The 18,528-nt window shown below is 41.0% G+C and overlaps 2 protein-coding genes across 8 annotated transcripts in view; one reads left to right on the forward strand and one right to left on the reverse strand.

The window, feature by feature from the left end:
* Positions 1-4,874, forward strand: part of LOC142503348 (cilia- and flagella-associated protein 337-like) — a 75,062-nt gene extending 70,188 nt beyond the window's left edge. For both annotated transcript variants that reach the window (XM_075615503.1, XM_075615506.1), the window contains exon 25: positions 1,102-4,874. In XM_075615503.1, the coding sequence (XP_075471618.1) occupies positions 1,102-1,264 (163 nt within the window). In that variant the 3' untranslated portion in view covers positions 1,265-4,874. The remainder of the gene's footprint in view (positions 1-1,101) is intronic.
* Positions 3,782-18,528, reverse strand: part of HSPA4L (heat shock protein family A (Hsp70) member 4 like) — a 100,313-nt gene continuing 85,566 nt past the window's right edge. For 5 of the 6 annotated variants that reach the window (XM_075615519.1, XM_075615517.1, XM_075615513.1 and 2 more), the window contains 5 exons: positions 10,107-10,232; positions 8,949-9,056; positions 6,589-6,708; positions 6,210-6,371; positions 3,782-5,552 (listed from right to left, as the gene is read on the reverse strand). In XM_075615519.1, the coding sequence (XP_075471634.1) occupies positions 5,355-5,552; positions 6,210-6,371; positions 6,589-6,708; positions 8,949-9,056; positions 10,107-10,232 (714 nt within the window). In that variant the 3' untranslated portion in view covers positions 3,782-5,354. The remainder of the gene's footprint in view (positions 5,553-6,209; positions 6,372-6,588; positions 6,709-8,948; positions 9,057-10,106; positions 10,233-18,528) is intronic. The other variant, XM_075615522.1, reaches the window with a different exon arrangement.

Raw genomic sequence — 18,528 nt, forward strand, 5'->3', positions numbered from 1 at the left:
CACAAATGCTGCGCAGCGTCTTGCGGTGTCCCTGACACTAAACAGCTAATGGGGAAAGTGCCCCTGTCTCATTGGGCCTTCCCTAGCATTCATACAAACTATTGGGGGTCAGGGCCTAGCTGGGGCCTGAAGGGGAACTCTAGGCCTAGTCTCAGACACTACCTTACTCCTCTGTCTCCCAGCTCCGACTGGGGTGGCTCTCCAAGCGCGACAAATGTATCTTCTGAGCACTCCGTGATCCTCACTATGGGGCTTGAAGTCCCTTGCGGAGCCCTGTGTCTAACATGGCCACCGCTCGCGCTATCCAATGCACATGCATGGATCTCTCTAATGGCCGCCGCGAATCTTAGGCCCTCTTCAATTGCGCGACTCATCATTACGCATTGGTGGCTACTAACAAGATGGCGGCGCCTTGCGAAGAAAACCACCATGGACCTCCTGCGACCCGCTCGCCCCTATTACACCCTCCTGCAGCTCCCTGCAAACCGAGCATCTGCACGAACTGGCATCTGCACGCCTTGACTGCGGCACCCGTGCGCCTCTGCCGCGAGTTAAGGGGAAGCCCAGGGTAACCTGGCTATACAGATATATGTACAGATGGATATATTTACAAAAGACTAGCTTTCCAGTAACAAATGTTTCTTGTGATATGCCAACTAGCTAATAATGCACTGACAATATTAGAAGCAGCCTTTCCTTGACTTGTTCTATTACACTAAAATTTCAATCACAACAGAGGAATCTCAAGTAGAAGTGCAACCCTGCTAGAATATGAGCAAACTCTTAATTCCTTTAGTACCAGAGAAGCTTGTAATACATATCAAGCTATATTTAATAAGCAAATGTCTGACACTGGAAAACACTTTATAGCCTATTGACTTGAATGTGCTATTGCAGCATCAAAGGGTATATTATGGAAGAACACGGCTTATTAAATATGGCCCATAATATGTAAGGATTTAAAAAAAAAAAAAAAAAAGGCATATTATATATATATTAAAAAAAAACATACTTTTGAACATACACAACATTTTCGTAAGTCAAGTAAATGGTCTAAGTAACTTTTACAATATATTTAGATGTATTTGCTTTCTTTAACAGGGGAAGACTGGTCGGGACAAAACACGTTGGAGTCCAGCAGACGTGTGGGAGATTGAATGCATATCAATCCCTGCAGATGTGTGACTTAATCTATGTGTCACCCAACATCCAAAAGCCAAACCCAGCTGCAGAACTCAATGACCCATTTGACCTGGCTTTCTAACTCTTCTGATAGAAAACATACAATCTAAAATCATTATGATTGGGGCTCAGGAAAATTCCATATTATATTGTGATGTCATACGCTGGAAGTCTGCAGTGCATGCAAATTCGTTACTAATCATTATGGCTTCCCCTTCTTCAGATACACCACAAACCAGCTAACTTTTCCCCTTCTTCACCGAGTTATAGACAGCAGCAGTGAAGAGAAATTTGTATTTGACCGGCTTTAAAAAAAAAAAAAAAAAAGAGAGAAGTTTAGGGTATTAGGAATGAACCCCAGTGCACCACAGATTTGTGGTATTATAAATGACATCACTAATTGGAAGTCTATGTCTGTATTTGTGGTGAGTGGGAGTAGTAACTCCTGTCCTGGATTTGTCTGCAGGCTGATAAACTAATCTCAGCTGGGCTATGCCTTTAAATATCAGACACTTTCCAGTGTCCATTTCTAGCTGCAAAATCAGAATGCTAGCCTGCACTTTAAGATGCTTTCAACTCGGCTCTGGATTATTGGTGCCTGCTCTCCCAAAGCTTGGTTTGTATGTGGCTTTACCAGTTGTGCCTCAGATAACTAGGTTCAGGATGCTGCCTGCCCCCCTCCCCGGGGCTGCTGGGCATCGCTTTGCGCCCAAATCCCCCTCACCCTGGGGCAGCGTCCAGCCTTCCCCTCTCTCCAGGCAGGCTACGCTCCTGGTCATTCTGTCTTTGGGCAGGATATTTCCTCGGCCACTCTTCCTCTCCGAACAAGCTATGCTCAAGCACCGTGGCCTTTTTCCCCCCTTCCCAGGAAACTTGTTCACGCCCGGCACTTTCCAAACCCCCACCGCTTGGCCTGCCTAGCTTTACTCATGCGCTTGGCTGCCGCTGCATGTAGGCACAATCTTTTTGGCCATCTTAAATTCCTATTTCCTAATCATAGTGTTAGATCCTTTAGTATGCCCAGAGGAAGGGCAGTGCAGCAGCCATGGTTCCTCATGTTTCCCCCACAGCGTTTTTTTTCCTGTCCTGCTGTGCCCTCCTTTTGAGTTTGGCCTCTTACCCGACGCCTTTTACCTCAATGTAGAAAATCCAAGGTTCTCAATTCAATATATCGTTACCACTATTACGATCCGTTACTTATGTACACAAATGACAATTGGAAGGCTATGTCTGTATTTGTCATGTGGGGGAGTAGCAACTCCGTCCTTGCTTTGTCTGCCTCGCTGCAGCAGGCTGATTAAAGGTAAAGCTGAGATTAGTTAGTTAAACATCGGACACGGCACAGTCTCCTTTTCTTGCTGCAAAATCGGAATTCACGCTCCTCTTTTTCATACTCCCTTCTCCTTAGTGTGGGCCTCTTACCCTCCGCCTTAACTGAATAAATCATTACCACTGTTACCGATCTGCTACTGTACACACACGATAAGCAAAGGTACCACTTTCTGACTCCAGAGAAGAATATACAAATGTTTATTTTAGATTTCATTTTGTTTAATACTGCAGATCGATTAGAGTGTGCGTGTAGACACACATGTTTTAGACAGCATTTTAAACTAACTATTCAGTGCCAAAAAGGCCTTAAACTCATGTTCTGGCAGTGAAGGGGTTAACCAATATACCGAAATGATTTGGAAATGGATTAACCGTTCCTCATTGCAGTAACTGAAGGGGCCAAATCAATAAGTAATTTTAGTTACTAAATAATGAAATAATGCATGTAAAATGTCTTACTGTAGGTATTATTGTAAAAAAAGGTATTAGCAATATCCAACATGTTTTTTTAAATAAATCAGTTCTGTACTATGATAAAATATTTGTAGCATGTTTTTTTTTAAACCACTCTGAAAGACATTTTTTATGCATTATAATGTAACAAGCATTTTTGTTTCTATAGCAACCATTTACAAAGTCATATCCCCTTCCTCTTCTGAAACAGGCTCTGGCACACCTCTTTTCGAGATCTGCCCTCTCTCTAGTAGTGCACCAATTGTATCTAGTGACTGCCTAGTCACATGATCTTCCCCACAGAACTTTGCATCTTTGGTCCTCTTCTGCTGCTCTGACAGCCATTTAGTGAACCCCCGAGCCAAATGTAATTACTTATTGTGTGGATTGTATTGATGCACATATTAAAGGGAAAAAAATACATAAACAAAAAAAAGTCAGCTTTGACTGCTGCTTTAAAATGCAAAAGATCTACGGATACAAAAGTATTATTTGCCTGGTTTACATTCAAGAATATTATATAATTATTTTGCCCTGAATACCAAATACTACAGAAAAAATGACTCAAGAACTGGAGTTTCATGCACAACCTTAACACTGAATGGGTTAATCCTAGGACCCCAAACTATAAGCATGGTGGCCTAGATTGACTAAATATCGACAAATGATTATCGGTATTTAATGCCAATTTTATTTATCTACCTATTCACTAAAGCCCTTTACCAGTGGTAAAGCAGAGATAAGGGTCTTTTTACCGCAGTGGTATGTCAGCGTTATTTTTAACACAGTTTATGTAAATGAGCATGCAAATGAGTAAACGCCGAATCATTTATTTACATATTCTTCCCTAAATTCGAATACAGTACTTGGCAATATTATTACTCTACGGCTTTAAAAAAAAAAGACCAATTTTTATCACCTACGGTAGTAGGCTGGCATTAGGCCTATCTTGCTGCCTATGTATATATTGGCCACTATACATAGGCAAGATTATACGAACCAACCTAGAAATTATTAGATTAGAAATTTATAAACGTAACACTGTACCATGTATTAATATATGTATTAATCACTTAGTAGCCCATGTGGGCAAGTAATCATGGTCAACCCAGGACTACTGTTGCTGGCCACTCGGGTTACTAAATACTTAATATTTGCACATATGGATATTTTACCTTTTGTACTTTATTTGTAGGGTGTTTATGTCGTATGTTAACCCCTTGGTGCCTGAATGCGTTCCTTTGAAATGCATTGGTAGCCTTAACCATCAAAAGGGTTAAATTATTTTCTGCCATATGGTTTTGTAACCCCTCTCTCTTGTCCTCTCTCTGATTCCTCTGTTTCTATTTTCCCATTGTCTGTATTTTCCAGTTCCAGTGTCCATTAAGATTTGTATAATTTCTTGCCTCTACAAAACATCCACCACCTTAAAAATACAATCACTGTATTAAGGCATTTTTTCATACGGTGATATCTCCCTATATTAGATTAAACATACTGTAGAAAAATATCTGCCATTACTGCTTTTTTAAGAATCTCCTCTGGAACTTCAGGCTTCAACACAAAAAAAGTGGATCATTCAGTGAAAATGAGGAAATATTTTCTTAACTGTTCCACATGGATGGTGGCAAGTCTGAGAAAAGAGCATTCAGAATAACACAAAGTTACAGGATTTGTATAATTTAAGCAATACAACTTAGACAGGATCACAAAGTTGGCATCAGGGGAAGCACGGTACATTCTTAAATGAATACAACATTGTAGTCTACTGATACATGTACAATTAAACTAGCAGAACCCAAATTCATGTGTTTTTCACTGTGTTTGTTACACTTACAGTATTTGCCAAATGTGGCAATGGGAAAAAAATCAGGTCAGCAATCAATAAATTAATACCCAAAACGTGTTTGTGAGAACCTTCTTTTTATTTTGAGCAATTAAATGCATACGTGCTACACTTTAACTATACGTTCTTTGAAACTTCTCAACATGTGAATATGTTCTGTAGGTTTAGGCTATATAGAAATACACGGTTATTTTTAACTGCCTATTTTAATGAAAACATTTTAACAGGAAAACATGTTTTCAACCACACGTTTGCCTTAGTTGTGCAATACAGTATTCTCCTTAAAGCCTAAACTGCATTTTCATACTGGCCTTATAATTCACAGACAACTAAGCATGTGAAAGTATAAAAGGAAAGGTTTTCAACCTACGAGCAGAAAACATTTCACAAAAGCAGCACAAATGGAACAAAATGTTTATGACCTGCAATTCTGCAGAAAGGAACAAAAATGAATAAGAGGAATGAAACTATTGCCAAATGTAACTGACTAGAAACAAAGAGATCCTGTGCTACCTTAGCTGATGAAAAAAAAACTTGCGATTCAGTTCACCTCCATTTCTGCCTTTTGTTTTGTATGATGGGTGGTGTCCTTAGCTGCATCTTGTTCTGTGTCAGTGACCTCTTCTGTGTTAGTCTTTGGTGAACTGTGCTGCTTACTTTCATTTGCCTTGTCTTCTGCAGGCTGCTCCACTTGGGGCTTTGCTTTGTAAATGATTGGATTGCAGACACTATCCACTTCCTGAAGGCAATGAAATCAAGAATTCAAATAAGCCCCAAAAGTAATAAAAGAAACAAACAAAATAAATTTTTAAAGATAGCAGATTACAAAAAAATTAGATTTATGTTTGTTACAACAAATCCAGTCTACCAACTTCACTCCACTGAGTCAATCTTAAAGCCTCAATTGTAGTTTGTTTTTCTTTTGGTACAATATGTAAATCTGGCTACAGTAAATGAGACAAAGTGCCATGTAGTGCTTTAAAATAGGACTAAATTCTCTAATATATGCAGTTATATAAAATGTTAATCCTATTGCATTAAACGGGATATACATTTTATACAGGAAATCCTTTTTGTGAATGACGTAAACATGTTTTGATGCTGAGCATCTCAGCCCTTTCCAATAGAATAGGGGCTTCAGCCCTTAAAAGTAAAGGTGGAAAAGGTAGAGCAGTGAAAATTGAGGAGTACTATAAGGCAGTATAAGTAAGAAAATGTACAATTAAACTCTTGAATGCTTGTGATATATTGTATGCTCCTTTGGCATTCAAAGGATTTATAGCATTGGCATAACAGGATCTACAGTATACTGTATTATCATTATACAATATTAAGGTGTATGACATAAAAAAATATATCCAACACCCACAAAATGTAAATGACGTTATTTTATTACCTTGCATTTCGCTACTATATCTGCTACCTTCACTACTGGGTCATGAGAAAGCGTGAGCTTGTTCTGTGCATTCATCTTCATGCTAAGCCAATTGATAGTATCACGGACACATTTTTCAACATTTTCTATTTCAGTGGGATTTAGATGATTGTATTTCTCATCCTTTAAGCAGAACATCGTTAACAAAGAAAACAGATGATTAAAAATCCAGCATATCTCAGTACACATCTGACAAGCCGTAAAAGAACGCATTATATACACACGTTAAAAGTGGCAGCACTTTGATCATAAAAAAATGAAGCATGTGTGAATATAAAACAGACATTTGTGGCTACTATCAAGGAAAGAGATTATTAAAGGGTGGATATTTAGTTAGTACCTTGTTCATATAGGCTTCAATTGTTTTCATAAAAAACTGTGTCTTCTTTCCAAGATCATTGAAAGCTTTTGGTCTCTCTTCATATTCTTTGTACCGATCCTGAATTGGCTGGCCAAGTTTCTGAAAGAAGCCATGCACCGATAAGATAAATGTACACTGAGAGGGGATCACTTGGCACAGTTACTCTTAACACATATTTTGCCTATGTTAGCAATATATTTGGAAGAATACTATACTTTAGTAGAACAATGTGTATGTATACTGCATAATTAAAAAATACTGAACCTGAATCTGAAAAGCAGCCTTTATACAGTAACTGATGTGTTGCAGTTATATCAAAGATACTGACTGCAGGAGACAAATGACTCAACTTGCTTCATAGTATTATATAAATACACATTGAGGGGCATATTTACTAAATGGCACTAGGCTATAATAATGTACAGATTTACAAATAAAATGCTGAATTGTTGTATGTTTTAAAAATTCAAGAATGTAAAATAATAAAAAAAGATAAAATCAGAAACAACAATGAAAAAATAGGTTAGTAACCCACGTTAAACCCTTCACTGCCAGAGACGTTCCAGCAATAAATTGGTTGGCAATGTGTTGCTGACCCTGCTGGCAGAGAAGGTTTAAAGCAGTGGTTCTCAAACTTTTTGGAGCACGGCAATCCTGGAGGATTTTTAAAATCTTGGCACACCCCTGCTCATCACACCTCACTCATCCCTTCTTGTTCACCTGCACCACCCTCCTCACACGCACAAACCTACCACATCCACCCCCTCTATCATACTTTCTCATTTTTTTGTTTATCAACACACACCACATTCCCCCCACTTCTCTCATAGTCTACACAGTAACGCCTCCCTCATCTCTTGTTCACATGCACCACACTCACAAACCCACCACTCACCCCATTCGTACACACTCCACATACACCCCCTTTATCAACACACTCCACTTCTCTCATACTCCATACAGTCAAACCCCACTCACCTTTCCCCCCCCACCCAACAAGCAGACCACTCACCCCCCCCGCCCATACACCCCACACTTACCCCTTTCTCACAAATATACCTCTTCTTACGCACACCAAACTCAGTCCCTACACACACACACACACACACACACACACACACACACACACACACACACACACACACACACACACACACACACACACACACACACACACACACACACACACACACACACACACACATCCCCTTCTCTTACTCAAACCACACACCTTTCCCCTCCCCAGACAAAGCCCTCACCTTCCTCCCCACACAAAACCATCATACCCTGCTTATGAGCAGCCAGGAGAGTTTCTCCGGGGCTGCGCCACCCTTGGCAGAGGGTCAGGGCACATCAGGGTACCGCAGCACCCTGATTCACAAACCCTGGTTTACGGTAGAGCTCAATTTTAAGTTAGGTCACAAAGAAAAGAAAAGCACTTGTGAAGGACCTGGAGGGACCTGCAACACACTGCAAAGCAAAGTCATGGGCAATATGATACAGGAGCCTCTAGCACTGTTTGTGTTACTGAACACTTTGTAAGCACGTACAGTAGGGCCCCACTCATACGGCGGGTTCAGTTCCAGGCCACCGCCGGAAACTGAAAATCACAGAAAAACGGAACATAGCATTTGCTATGTCCACCGGCGATTTTCCGTGTCTCCTACCCCTTCTGGGCATGCGCAGACTCGACTGCTCCCCTCTTCTGCGCATGCGTGGACATGGCAGCCCCATTCTCAGTACCGCCATATTGGCGAATCGCGAGAAGCGGGGCCCTACTCACATTAGGGGGAATTCAGTTATTGTGCAATATTTGCCCACATTATCGGCACTTTCATAAATTACACTTTCAGAGTGGGCATTTCAACTTTTTAATCTATCTTTTAAATGTCTGAATTGGGGCTCACAATCTTTGCTATCATGGCTGACATGGGATGATTCAATAAAACTGTCCAGATAGACACATACAGTACCGCCAAAGAATGAGTGTTTCCAAAAGGCATTATGGGCAATAGGCTCTCTGATCATGGTGAAACACTTTATTTCTTATGATAGTCTGCACTTATTTCTGTAACATGTGGTTTGAGTTCACGTTAGTAAATATGGTGATATGGTATCTACAATACCATACGGTTCAGTCTGGTCATACCATGTCATATGGCAACTTCAAGACCACTACGTAATGAATCTGCTCCAATGTCATTCTTGTAAAACCAAGTCATGGTGATGTTCTCAGCAGATGCTTATGTTAATGTAAAGGTAAAATGTCAGAAGAAACTTTTATTTCTGGATATAAAACAAAAATAGGTAATGGTATTAAAAAGGCAACAATCACTTACCTTTAATCCCTCCAGTTTATCAAGATATACTTGTTTTGGTTGGTCTTCCCCTTCTTCATAAAGCCATTTTTCAACATCCTCCAACATAATGTTTAGTTTGGCTGAATCCTGGCAGTAAGAACCATGTAAGAAAACATGCTGTCTACATTTCAGATGTTCTACAGTTATTTTATGTTTAAGGCATTAACGGGGTTTGAATTTTTCTGATAAATGCTGTTCTACTGGAAAAATGTAAAGGGGGAATTCTAAAATAGCATGTGTTTAGATGTAAGTGATAATGGGTATTTTGCAGGGATGTCACCATTTAGTAGAACATTAAATGATACATAGGTAAATCTCAAGATTGCATAGGTCCATTGCCAACATGTGATCTCATGTTAGGTTAGTTATAAAGTCAAGGGAGCAGTTAAGGTGGCATTGTATATAATCCCAATTCCTAGCCATCCTTGTGTTAATCATTAAATAAACAAAAAACCTTAAATTCGGAATATCCCTGATTCAGGATATCTGTAGAATGCCGTACATTACAGGAAAATAAAGATGATGTCACGTACAACTATTTGGGGGTATGAATTGTGATTTAATGAAAAACACATGAAGCAAGGAGTATAGCTGGGAGACATATATGTACATGTTCAAACTTTTGTTACTACTAGGCTCCCTTTATATATTTGTTTATATTTCACTGACAAGCATGGATTATTTAACCAAAAAAGAACCATTTATTATTATAATTTCTGTTAGGGTCCCCATATACTTGGTCACATTTTATACAGTGGAGGTATAAGTGACTATGTTGCCTTACTAATTAAAGGAGCTGAACCATGTTAAATTCAACCCCATGGACCCCCTGGTTCCCAAGATACATACTGGGAAAGGTCCTGCCGGAACTTCCTGGTTACTAAAATGCCCAGTGTAACATCACATGTCTCACCTTTCTATTGGCAGCGTAACACAGGATATTTGTACCGCTATTTTGTGTCCTTTGGAGGGGGATGCTACCGGGGCTCAAATTAACGTGGTTCAGCTACGGAGACCACTTGCTTCTCTGCTATTTCCTGTACCCTTTAACCACAAAATATGCTTTTAGCTATGGCCTTATCTGTACAGTATATACATTCATTTCAAATTAGGATAACACCGATTAACAACTCTTACTTTTTCAGTGATGAATTTTTCATATACCCCAACCAGCTTGTCCCTTAGGTCATAAACATATTCTTCAACAGCATTCTTAGCATCAATCCTCTCTTTTTCCAGTTTATCCTGCATTATCATTTTCACCTATGGGCATAGATTATATATATTTTGAAATCCTACTTTCAAAATGCTTCAAAAGCAAAATGTAATACTGTATAACCACAGGCTACATTGTCAATGATGGAACAGAAGCAATATATGAATAATTTAAACAAGCACTTTGTGAAGAAATTGTAACGGTGCTCATCTCTAGAAAGGAAGTGACCAACAGGACACAGCTAGGATATAAAATCCCTGACCTGAACCGCGAGATAGAGTCCTGAATTGAGAAAAGAGTAGTCGGGGTCACAGGCTGGGATCAAGGCAGGCAGCAATGCAGCAAGGTCAGGGTCCCAGAAAGTGGTCGAGAAAGGCAGCAGAGGTGCAAGGTCAAAGTCACAGGCCGTGGTTGAGGCAGGTGGCAGAGGTGCAAGGCAAGGTCACAGGTTGGGTAGAAATTACAGGAACGGAAGAGTCTGATTGGAACAAGCTGAAACCATGCTCGTACAACTTCCTGGAGGAAGTCGTGCGTTTTTATAGGCCAGACACCGGTAACCAAGATAGTGTGAGTGCTGACAGCACAGAAGCCTTATAGTACCCGCAATCCAAGGCAGGCTTGCAGGAATTTTTTGTGTGAAAACTCCAGGACCATAGAAGTCTCTCACTGACTCCTGTACTGAGCCCAAGATACCAATGTCTGATTCTACGCACGGTGGGTACACAAAACATACCGTATTTCCTCGATTGTAAGACGCCATCGATTGTAAGACGCACCATCGATTTGGCCCTTACAATCGAGGAAAATTACTTTTTCACTTACCATGTTTCAGGAGAAGTCCCATGTCAGTGGAGGACGAAGCTGGTGGCAGCAGGAGAGGTCCCACGTCTGCAGATGGTTGAAGATGGACAGTGGGCAGATGTGTGGAGGGAGAACAGGGCCCAAGTCTGCAGTTGAATGAAGATAAGAAGACAGTGGGTGTGCGGTGGCGGCAGGAGATCATAATAGCAGGGGAGCTGAGCAGGAGCAGAACGGCATAGGCTAACGGCTTGGGAGGTGCTCACTGTAACACCGGAAGTTGACCGGTGTCTGACTTCCGGTTACAGTGCGCTCTTCCCAAGCCATTCCCCCTACAGTATGAAGCTCTGCTCCTGCTCAGTTCTCCTGCTATTATGAACTCCTGCCTCCGCTGCCGTCACCACCGCACGCCCGCTGTCTTCTTATCTTTACTCAACTGCAGACTTGGCACCTGTCCTGCCGCCGCACTCCCGCCCGCTGTCCATCTTCAACCATCTGCAGATGTGGGACCTCTAAAAGTTTTGAACAATATGGGTGAGCATGGTACCGCTGCTATTTCAGAGCTTCCGAAGTTAAAGACGAAGAAAGAACTCCCTATTTTTCCAGTTAGAACTTTCTAAAATCAGAGCAGACGCTGAAAGAAAGAATAGAAGCATCCTAACACTTCAGAGATACTACAGAACTCTCATCCAAGAAAGGCTGGACAGACAGAGTTATCTGTGCAAATGCTCTGTAGCTGTCATCATACAGGCTGCTTATAGAGGGATGAATGTTTGGCAGCTTTGTCATCGGAATAAAGCAGCATGCATTCTAAAGTCAATTTGGAGAATGCAACGACAAAAGAGGAAATATGAACATTTGAAACAATGTGTGATTGTACTGCAGTCAAATATTAGAAAGTTTCAACAACAAAGATGCTACAGGAATATGAAGAAAGCTGCTTTTGTGATTCAGTCCAGATACAGATCCTGCGTCCTAACCAAGCAAGCTGCAACGCCCGATGTACCTCTTGCTGGTTCCTGTGCCATCACTGTGTGGTCAGGTACTTTGCCAATCATCAAACCACCAGAGATGGACCACCCTGTCGGCCTTTCATCCTGGTCTCCCTGAAGAGCCTGGAGGATCGTCCGGTGAACGCTCCTGAGGGGGGGAGTAATGTCAGGGTCTTCCTGGATGTCCTGCTCCCAGCCACAGTTCCTTTGTCTGTCCACTGGGTGTGCTGCTGTTTGTCTGCTCTGGGTTTCCCTCTGTCTGTCACCTCTTGGGTTCTCCTGTTTTCTGTCCCTGCCTGCCTTTATAGTTTCCTGTTTCGGGTTCTCCTTTGCCTTTTGTTTTGGGATCCTCTGCCTGCAGATCTTGTGGGTAGTAGCAAATATTCAAACGAGAATGAGCTGTTTTGAATGAGCAAATTATTTGTCCTGTCCCTTTCAATAAAGGCCCTTGCCTGCAACTAGTCTTGTCCCTGTCTGTTCCTTGCACTGCCCCTGCCATAGACTCTGTCCCTGTGGATTCCCTGCTGCCGATCCTTGCCTGTGACCTCGACTACGATTCTTGCCGCCTGCCTTGGAACCCTGCTTGTGACCCTGACTATGATTCTTGCCGCCTGCCCTGGACCCTTGCCTGTGAACCTGACGCCTCCTTGCCTGCCCCCTGCTATTTGGGCCACTGAGGTCCTACCTGCACCTGAAGTCTTTCCACAGGGGTATAATCTTTCTTGAAAGTCTTCATGTTGAGATAAAATAGATCCTGCCCCCACATCGGAGACATCGACCTCAAGGACAAAAGGCATGACTGGATTGGAATGAATTATGATAGGTGCCAAAGAAAAAGCTGGTTTGAGTTTCTTGAAGGCTGCAAAGGCTTCGGAAGTCCATTTGGAGGGAACTGATCCTTTATTGGTAAGCATCATGATAGAAGCTACCATACGAGAGAATTTTCAGATAAAGCACTTGCAGTAGTTAGCTAGTTAGTTAACCCTAAGAAGTGTTGTATGGGTTTGAGACCTATAGGTAAAGGCCATTCAAGAACTGTTGTCATCTTAACTGGGTCCATTTTAAGGCCGTTTCAGCAGATGATATAACCCAGGAAGGCAATATTCTCTTGTTCAAATTGATACTTCTCTAACTTGGCATTGAGGTGGCTGTCTCAAAGCCTTTGTAGCAATTGCCTGACCTGTGCCCGGTGTTTGACCACGGAGTTGGAGAATATAAGTATATCGTCGAGGTAGACTATGACAAAGAGATCCAGGAGGTCACAAAAGATTTCTTTAATAAAGTCTTGAAATACCAGAGGAGCATTGTATAAGCCAAAGGGCATGACTTGGTATTCGTAATGGCCATCTCGTGTATTGAAGGCAGTTTTCCACTTGTCACCTTCCCGAATGCGGATGAGATTGTAAGCCCGCGTAGGTTCAATTTTGTAAGAATGGTTACACCTCGCAGACACTCAGAGTTTAGATGTCAAAGGAAGAGGATACCAGTTTTTATGCTGAGTTTGTTAAAAAAAACAAATATGACACCAGCACTCGTCACGTATATTAAGCGTCAGTAGGTGGGGTGAACGGTGCATAGGGGAAAACAAACAACAACAAAATTGTAAAGACCTGGCAAGCAACAGGCCCAAGAGGGGCCAGTAGACCAGTAAAGTCCCCTGTATAACAGCACTCAATCATACTAATCTGTAGTGTGGTTGAGTGCTGTTATACAGGGAACTTTACTGGTCTACTGACCCCTCTTGGCCCTGTTGCTTACCAGTTCTTTACAATTTTGTTGAGTTTGTTCAAACCCTGATAATCAATACATGGCCTAAGGGAGCCATCTATCTTCTCAACGTAAAAGATCCGCTTCAGTAGGAGAACTAAAACTGCAGATAAAGCCCCTCTGAACATTCTCCTGAATGTACTCACACATAGCCTTGGTTTTGGGCTCAGAGAATGGATAGGTACAGTCACGGGAGGCACAGATTCTGGAAGGAGATTGATGGGGCAGTCGTCCGGCCTATGTGGGGGTAATACTTTTGCCTGTTTTTTTATCAAAGACATTTGTGTAGTCGACATAGGGGCTAGGGAGCCCAGGCCCGGAAGTGTGGGGAGCGTTGTGAATCTCCAATATGGGGCAATGAACTTGGACGTAGATTCCAGTGCAGGATTTCCCCCATGCTGTTACCTGACCAATGACCCAGTCAATACTGGGGTTATGTTGCTGAAACTACGGAAAGCTCAGTAAGATGGTGCAGGTTGGGGAGCGGATAACGTCAAAGGTGATAGATTGTTTGTGAAGGAGATGGGCAATGGGGACTGTCTTCAAAATAATAGTGCCTGGAACAAGAGGTCTCCCATCAATAGTGGTTGCTGCCAAAGGAATTATTTTGGAACATAGTTATTTAATTCACTTCACTGTATCAGCTTGTAAATCACTTCACAATACATCGGCTTGGTCCGAAAGGCATTTCTCATGGTTTGCTAGGAGATTCCCTTGGGTGAAAACAGACTTCCTTACCTGGCCTACATGTCTGCCCAGAGCATAATGTAACAGTGCTCGTCTCTAGAGAGGAAGCGACCCGCAGGGCTGAAGTAGGATATAAAATCACTAACCTGAACCGAGAGATAGAGTCCTACATTTAGAATAAAGTAGTCGGGGTCACAGGGTGGGATCGAGGCAGGCAGCAGTTGAGCAAGGTTGGAATAAATGAACAGGAACAAGCTGAAACAATGCTCTGTCAGCTTCCTAGATGAAGTCTTGCCTTTTTATAGGACGCCAACAACAAAGATGGCCACAGTAGCTGCAGTGTGGGCAGAAGTGAGGAAAGGATGCCAGGAAATAATATGGTCGTTGGAGCTTCAGTGTTGGTGCTAATAGCGCTGAAGCCTCATAGAAATTCGATCAATTTCAGGCTACATACCTCCAGTATATGGCCTTGTACAAGTTTTAGAGATCTTGAAAAGAAAATTCAATTCTGGAAATTGCAAGGTGTCATTGGAGTTAATGGGGCTTATTTATTAAACTCCAATATTGACAATGTAAAATCACATACAATGTAATGCATGCATTAAAAAAACACATCTCATTTGAGCGTAGTTTTTGTCAGATTTGCTGTGTAAATTGCCCCTTTCTATGACGGATAAAATTAAAATGATGTTAGATTCTTCTGTGCCAGAATAGGTGTGAACTTTGATATACTCCTCCAGGGCAGAGTTTTATGCTTACAAATATGGAGATATCCTAAATGAGAGCACTACCAGTCAAAAGTAAGTAACCACATCGCCCTGTTGTCACCTCCTTGTGACCATGGGCTATTCACTTTGTTTCCCTGTGCCTCCGGCACCCAAAACATAGATTGCAAGCTCTTCTGGGCAGGGACTGTGTCTGTAAAAAAAGCCTATGTGCTGTGTACCATGCATTATACTGTAATTGTGAAGCACTTTCAGTCCTATTGGGAGAAAAGCGCTACATGAAATAAAGTTATTATTAGTACTGTTATTAAGGCTAGACTATGGAAGGTGATGCACATGGAAAAGGTTACTGCATTTCTGAATGAGACCTGCGATAAGTTCTTGAGGATCTGTGACCTGTGGTTAGGTTATATTGAGGACCCTCCGTTCACTGCCTCTGCAGCTCTTCTCTAACTTATTTAATAAGGTTACACCAAAAAATCAAACTGAAGAATAACCCTATTTATTTTGGGGGATACACTAGCAATAGTCTCCTCCCCCCATTTTGTGCAGTGGGGAGGAGGTACACTTCATGATCACCGCTTTTGAGGATTATAGAGATGATTCCCAAAATAACCCCTAAAATGCAAAACCCCTCTTGATTTTGGGGTTTGGTGTGACTTCAAACAAGCAAAAAGAAAAATTCAAATGAAACATAACTGGCAGACATATATATATATATATATACAGTATATATATATATATTTTTTTTTTTAATACACGCTAAAACCAAACCTCCCACTAAACATAAACCCCCCCCCCACCCTCTCTGACTGGGGACGAGTGAGGTGAAATTGGACCTCATTGGTGTTCATGGGGGAGGAAGAATAGTAGTGACTTTCCAATGCAACAGTAATATGTTATCCAGGATAATCCAAGTAAGTACAACAAGTCTTGCACTACCAAATACAGTAGTTCTCGATTTTCTTGAATTGCTCTATATCTGTTTGCACTGCTGTTATCACTATGGCAACAATGTATACATTAGTAGAGTGTGTGAAATACTTTGGTATGTGTAAGTCAACATACTAGGTAGTTGTCTCATAAATGTAGGTAACAATGCATGTAATTTAAAGCAGCAGTCCAAGCTACCATTTAAAAAAAAAATTCCCTTTAATATGTGCATCAATACCATCCACACAATGATACGTAATTAGCTAAGTTGTCGATCGATCCATTCTCCTGTGAACGATAAGCGAAGATTCAGCTTGGGGGTTCACTAAATGGCTGTCAGTGCAGCAGAAGAGGACCAAAGCTGCAAAGTTCTGTGGGGACGATTGAAGATAGGATGATTTCAAGCCTAAATATTAATTATGCTATATTCTCTATATTCATATACATCCAGCATGTAATTAATTAAAATAAGTAATTTAGTATTAAGTTAGAAATTATATTGGAAAATTATTAGCTGACACTTCAAAGATAAGTTGAAGATAGCCAGGTGTATACATGTTTTAAACCTTCTATGTTTAATGTCTGCTGAGTTGAATGTTATATGGTCTTGAGTTTGGATTCAAAGGTTAGTTAAATATTTAGAAAGACAATACAATAGAGAGGTCTTAACAGATAGGGAATATAGGATTAACTGTAGTTACTTAGTGACAGAACAAAGAAGGTCTTCTAGATCAGAGTAAATATTGCTGAATAGAGAAATGGTGTTCTGGCATTGATAATTGACTAAGAACATTTTGGGCTGGCACTGAGAAGAACAGGTGATTGTTATGTTTAGACTGGCTAAGAATTTTTTTTAAAGATTGCATTTAGAATGATAGAATTCAGAATAATTTACCATCCAAGCTAAGAACAACTAAGCTGACAATTCTCCACTCTATAACTAAATTCTATATGCCTGAATGATGTAACCAACTGAAATGATGCTGTGAAAGATGTTTTCTATTGTCTCTGATTAAATTGAGAAAAGAACCAGACCGTGGACACTGATATATATTGAAAGGTGGGACATTTATTTGCACCCATCTAATGAGCAAATCGTCAACGATCATGTGACCAAGCAGTCACTAAATACCATTGGTGCACTGCTAGAGAGAGGGCAGAGCTCAAAAAGGGGTGTACCAGATCCTGTTTCAGAAGAGGAAGGGTATGTGACTTTGTAAATGGTTGCTATAGAAACAAAAAATGCTTGTTACATTATAATACATAAAAATGTGATTCAGAGTTGTTTTAAAAAAAAATGCTACAGGTATTTTCTCATAGTATAGAACTGATTTATTTAAAAAAAACACATGTAGGATATTGTTTGGACTGCAGTTTTAATCACACATAGAACAAGCTATTTATCGGTCTTTAGCTGAAGATATAGTTCATCAGAGGGCTAAGTAATATATTGTCTATGACAATTTGGGTGTAGGAAAAAGTAAGCATATACATATATTCAGTGCTTTTTTTCTGCAAAAATAGGCAGGGATACTGTGGTCCTGCAACAGTCTTTTGTGAGAGCTCGCGCATGCGCAGATGGCTATTGTGTGAGCTACTAACACAGTAGCCGTTTACCCGTCAGTGAGAGATGGCGCATGCGCAGACGGATACTGTGTTAATCGCTTACATAGGAGCAGATGTGCACTCGGCAAAAGGCGACTATGGAGTTTACAATATAACTTTATTGAAAAAAACCTTGCCTTAAAATCAGGCAAAACCGGTACTTACATTTTATTTCTGTATGTATGAAAAAATGGGGAAATGGCGTATCCTTGCGTACCCCCCAGATAAAAAGCCCTGCATATATTTATCAGCAATATACTGCATCATATTTAATCAAGAGCAAGCAAGGGGGCAGATAAAGGGTGACATTTTGAAATGTTCAATAATTATGCTTTATATTGTCATCTGCTTGTACAGCCACCTTAATATTCAACACACTAAGGGCCTCATGCAGTAAGCGACGATTATGTGAAATCGGCAAGCTTATCGATTAGTCATGTTATTGGCGTTTTTCCCTCTCCGTATGCAGTAAGTGCCGAATACATTCAAAATCAACCAGAAAACAAATCCGCCCACTCTCACGATGATGAGCCGATCACACACAGGTGTATCGGCGTGCGTGGCGGGGTGCTGTTAGGTTGCACAATCACAAATCTTGCTGAATCAGGCGAAACAAGCATGTTTTTGATTGCGCGCCATATTTAAAGGCAACGTGTACTGCTAATCATTCTCTGTGTTGTTGGGAGTGAGAGAGAGAGAGAGACGCACAGAGCTGGACGATTGAAGATTTGCATATTGACTGAGAGACTTGTTGTGTATTGGGTGAGCTTTGTCCTTTGTTGTTTTGTTTACATCTTTGTCTTGTTTTATATGTGGAAGTGGGTCGTGTGATTGCC

The sequence above is a fragment of the Ascaphus truei genome, chromosome 1 (assembly GCF_040206685.1).
Source record: "Ascaphus truei isolate aAscTru1 chromosome 1, aAscTru1.hap1, whole genome shotgun sequence".
In the NCBI taxonomy this organism is placed as follows: domain Eukaryota; kingdom Metazoa; phylum Chordata; class Amphibia; order Anura; family Ascaphidae; genus Ascaphus; species Ascaphus truei.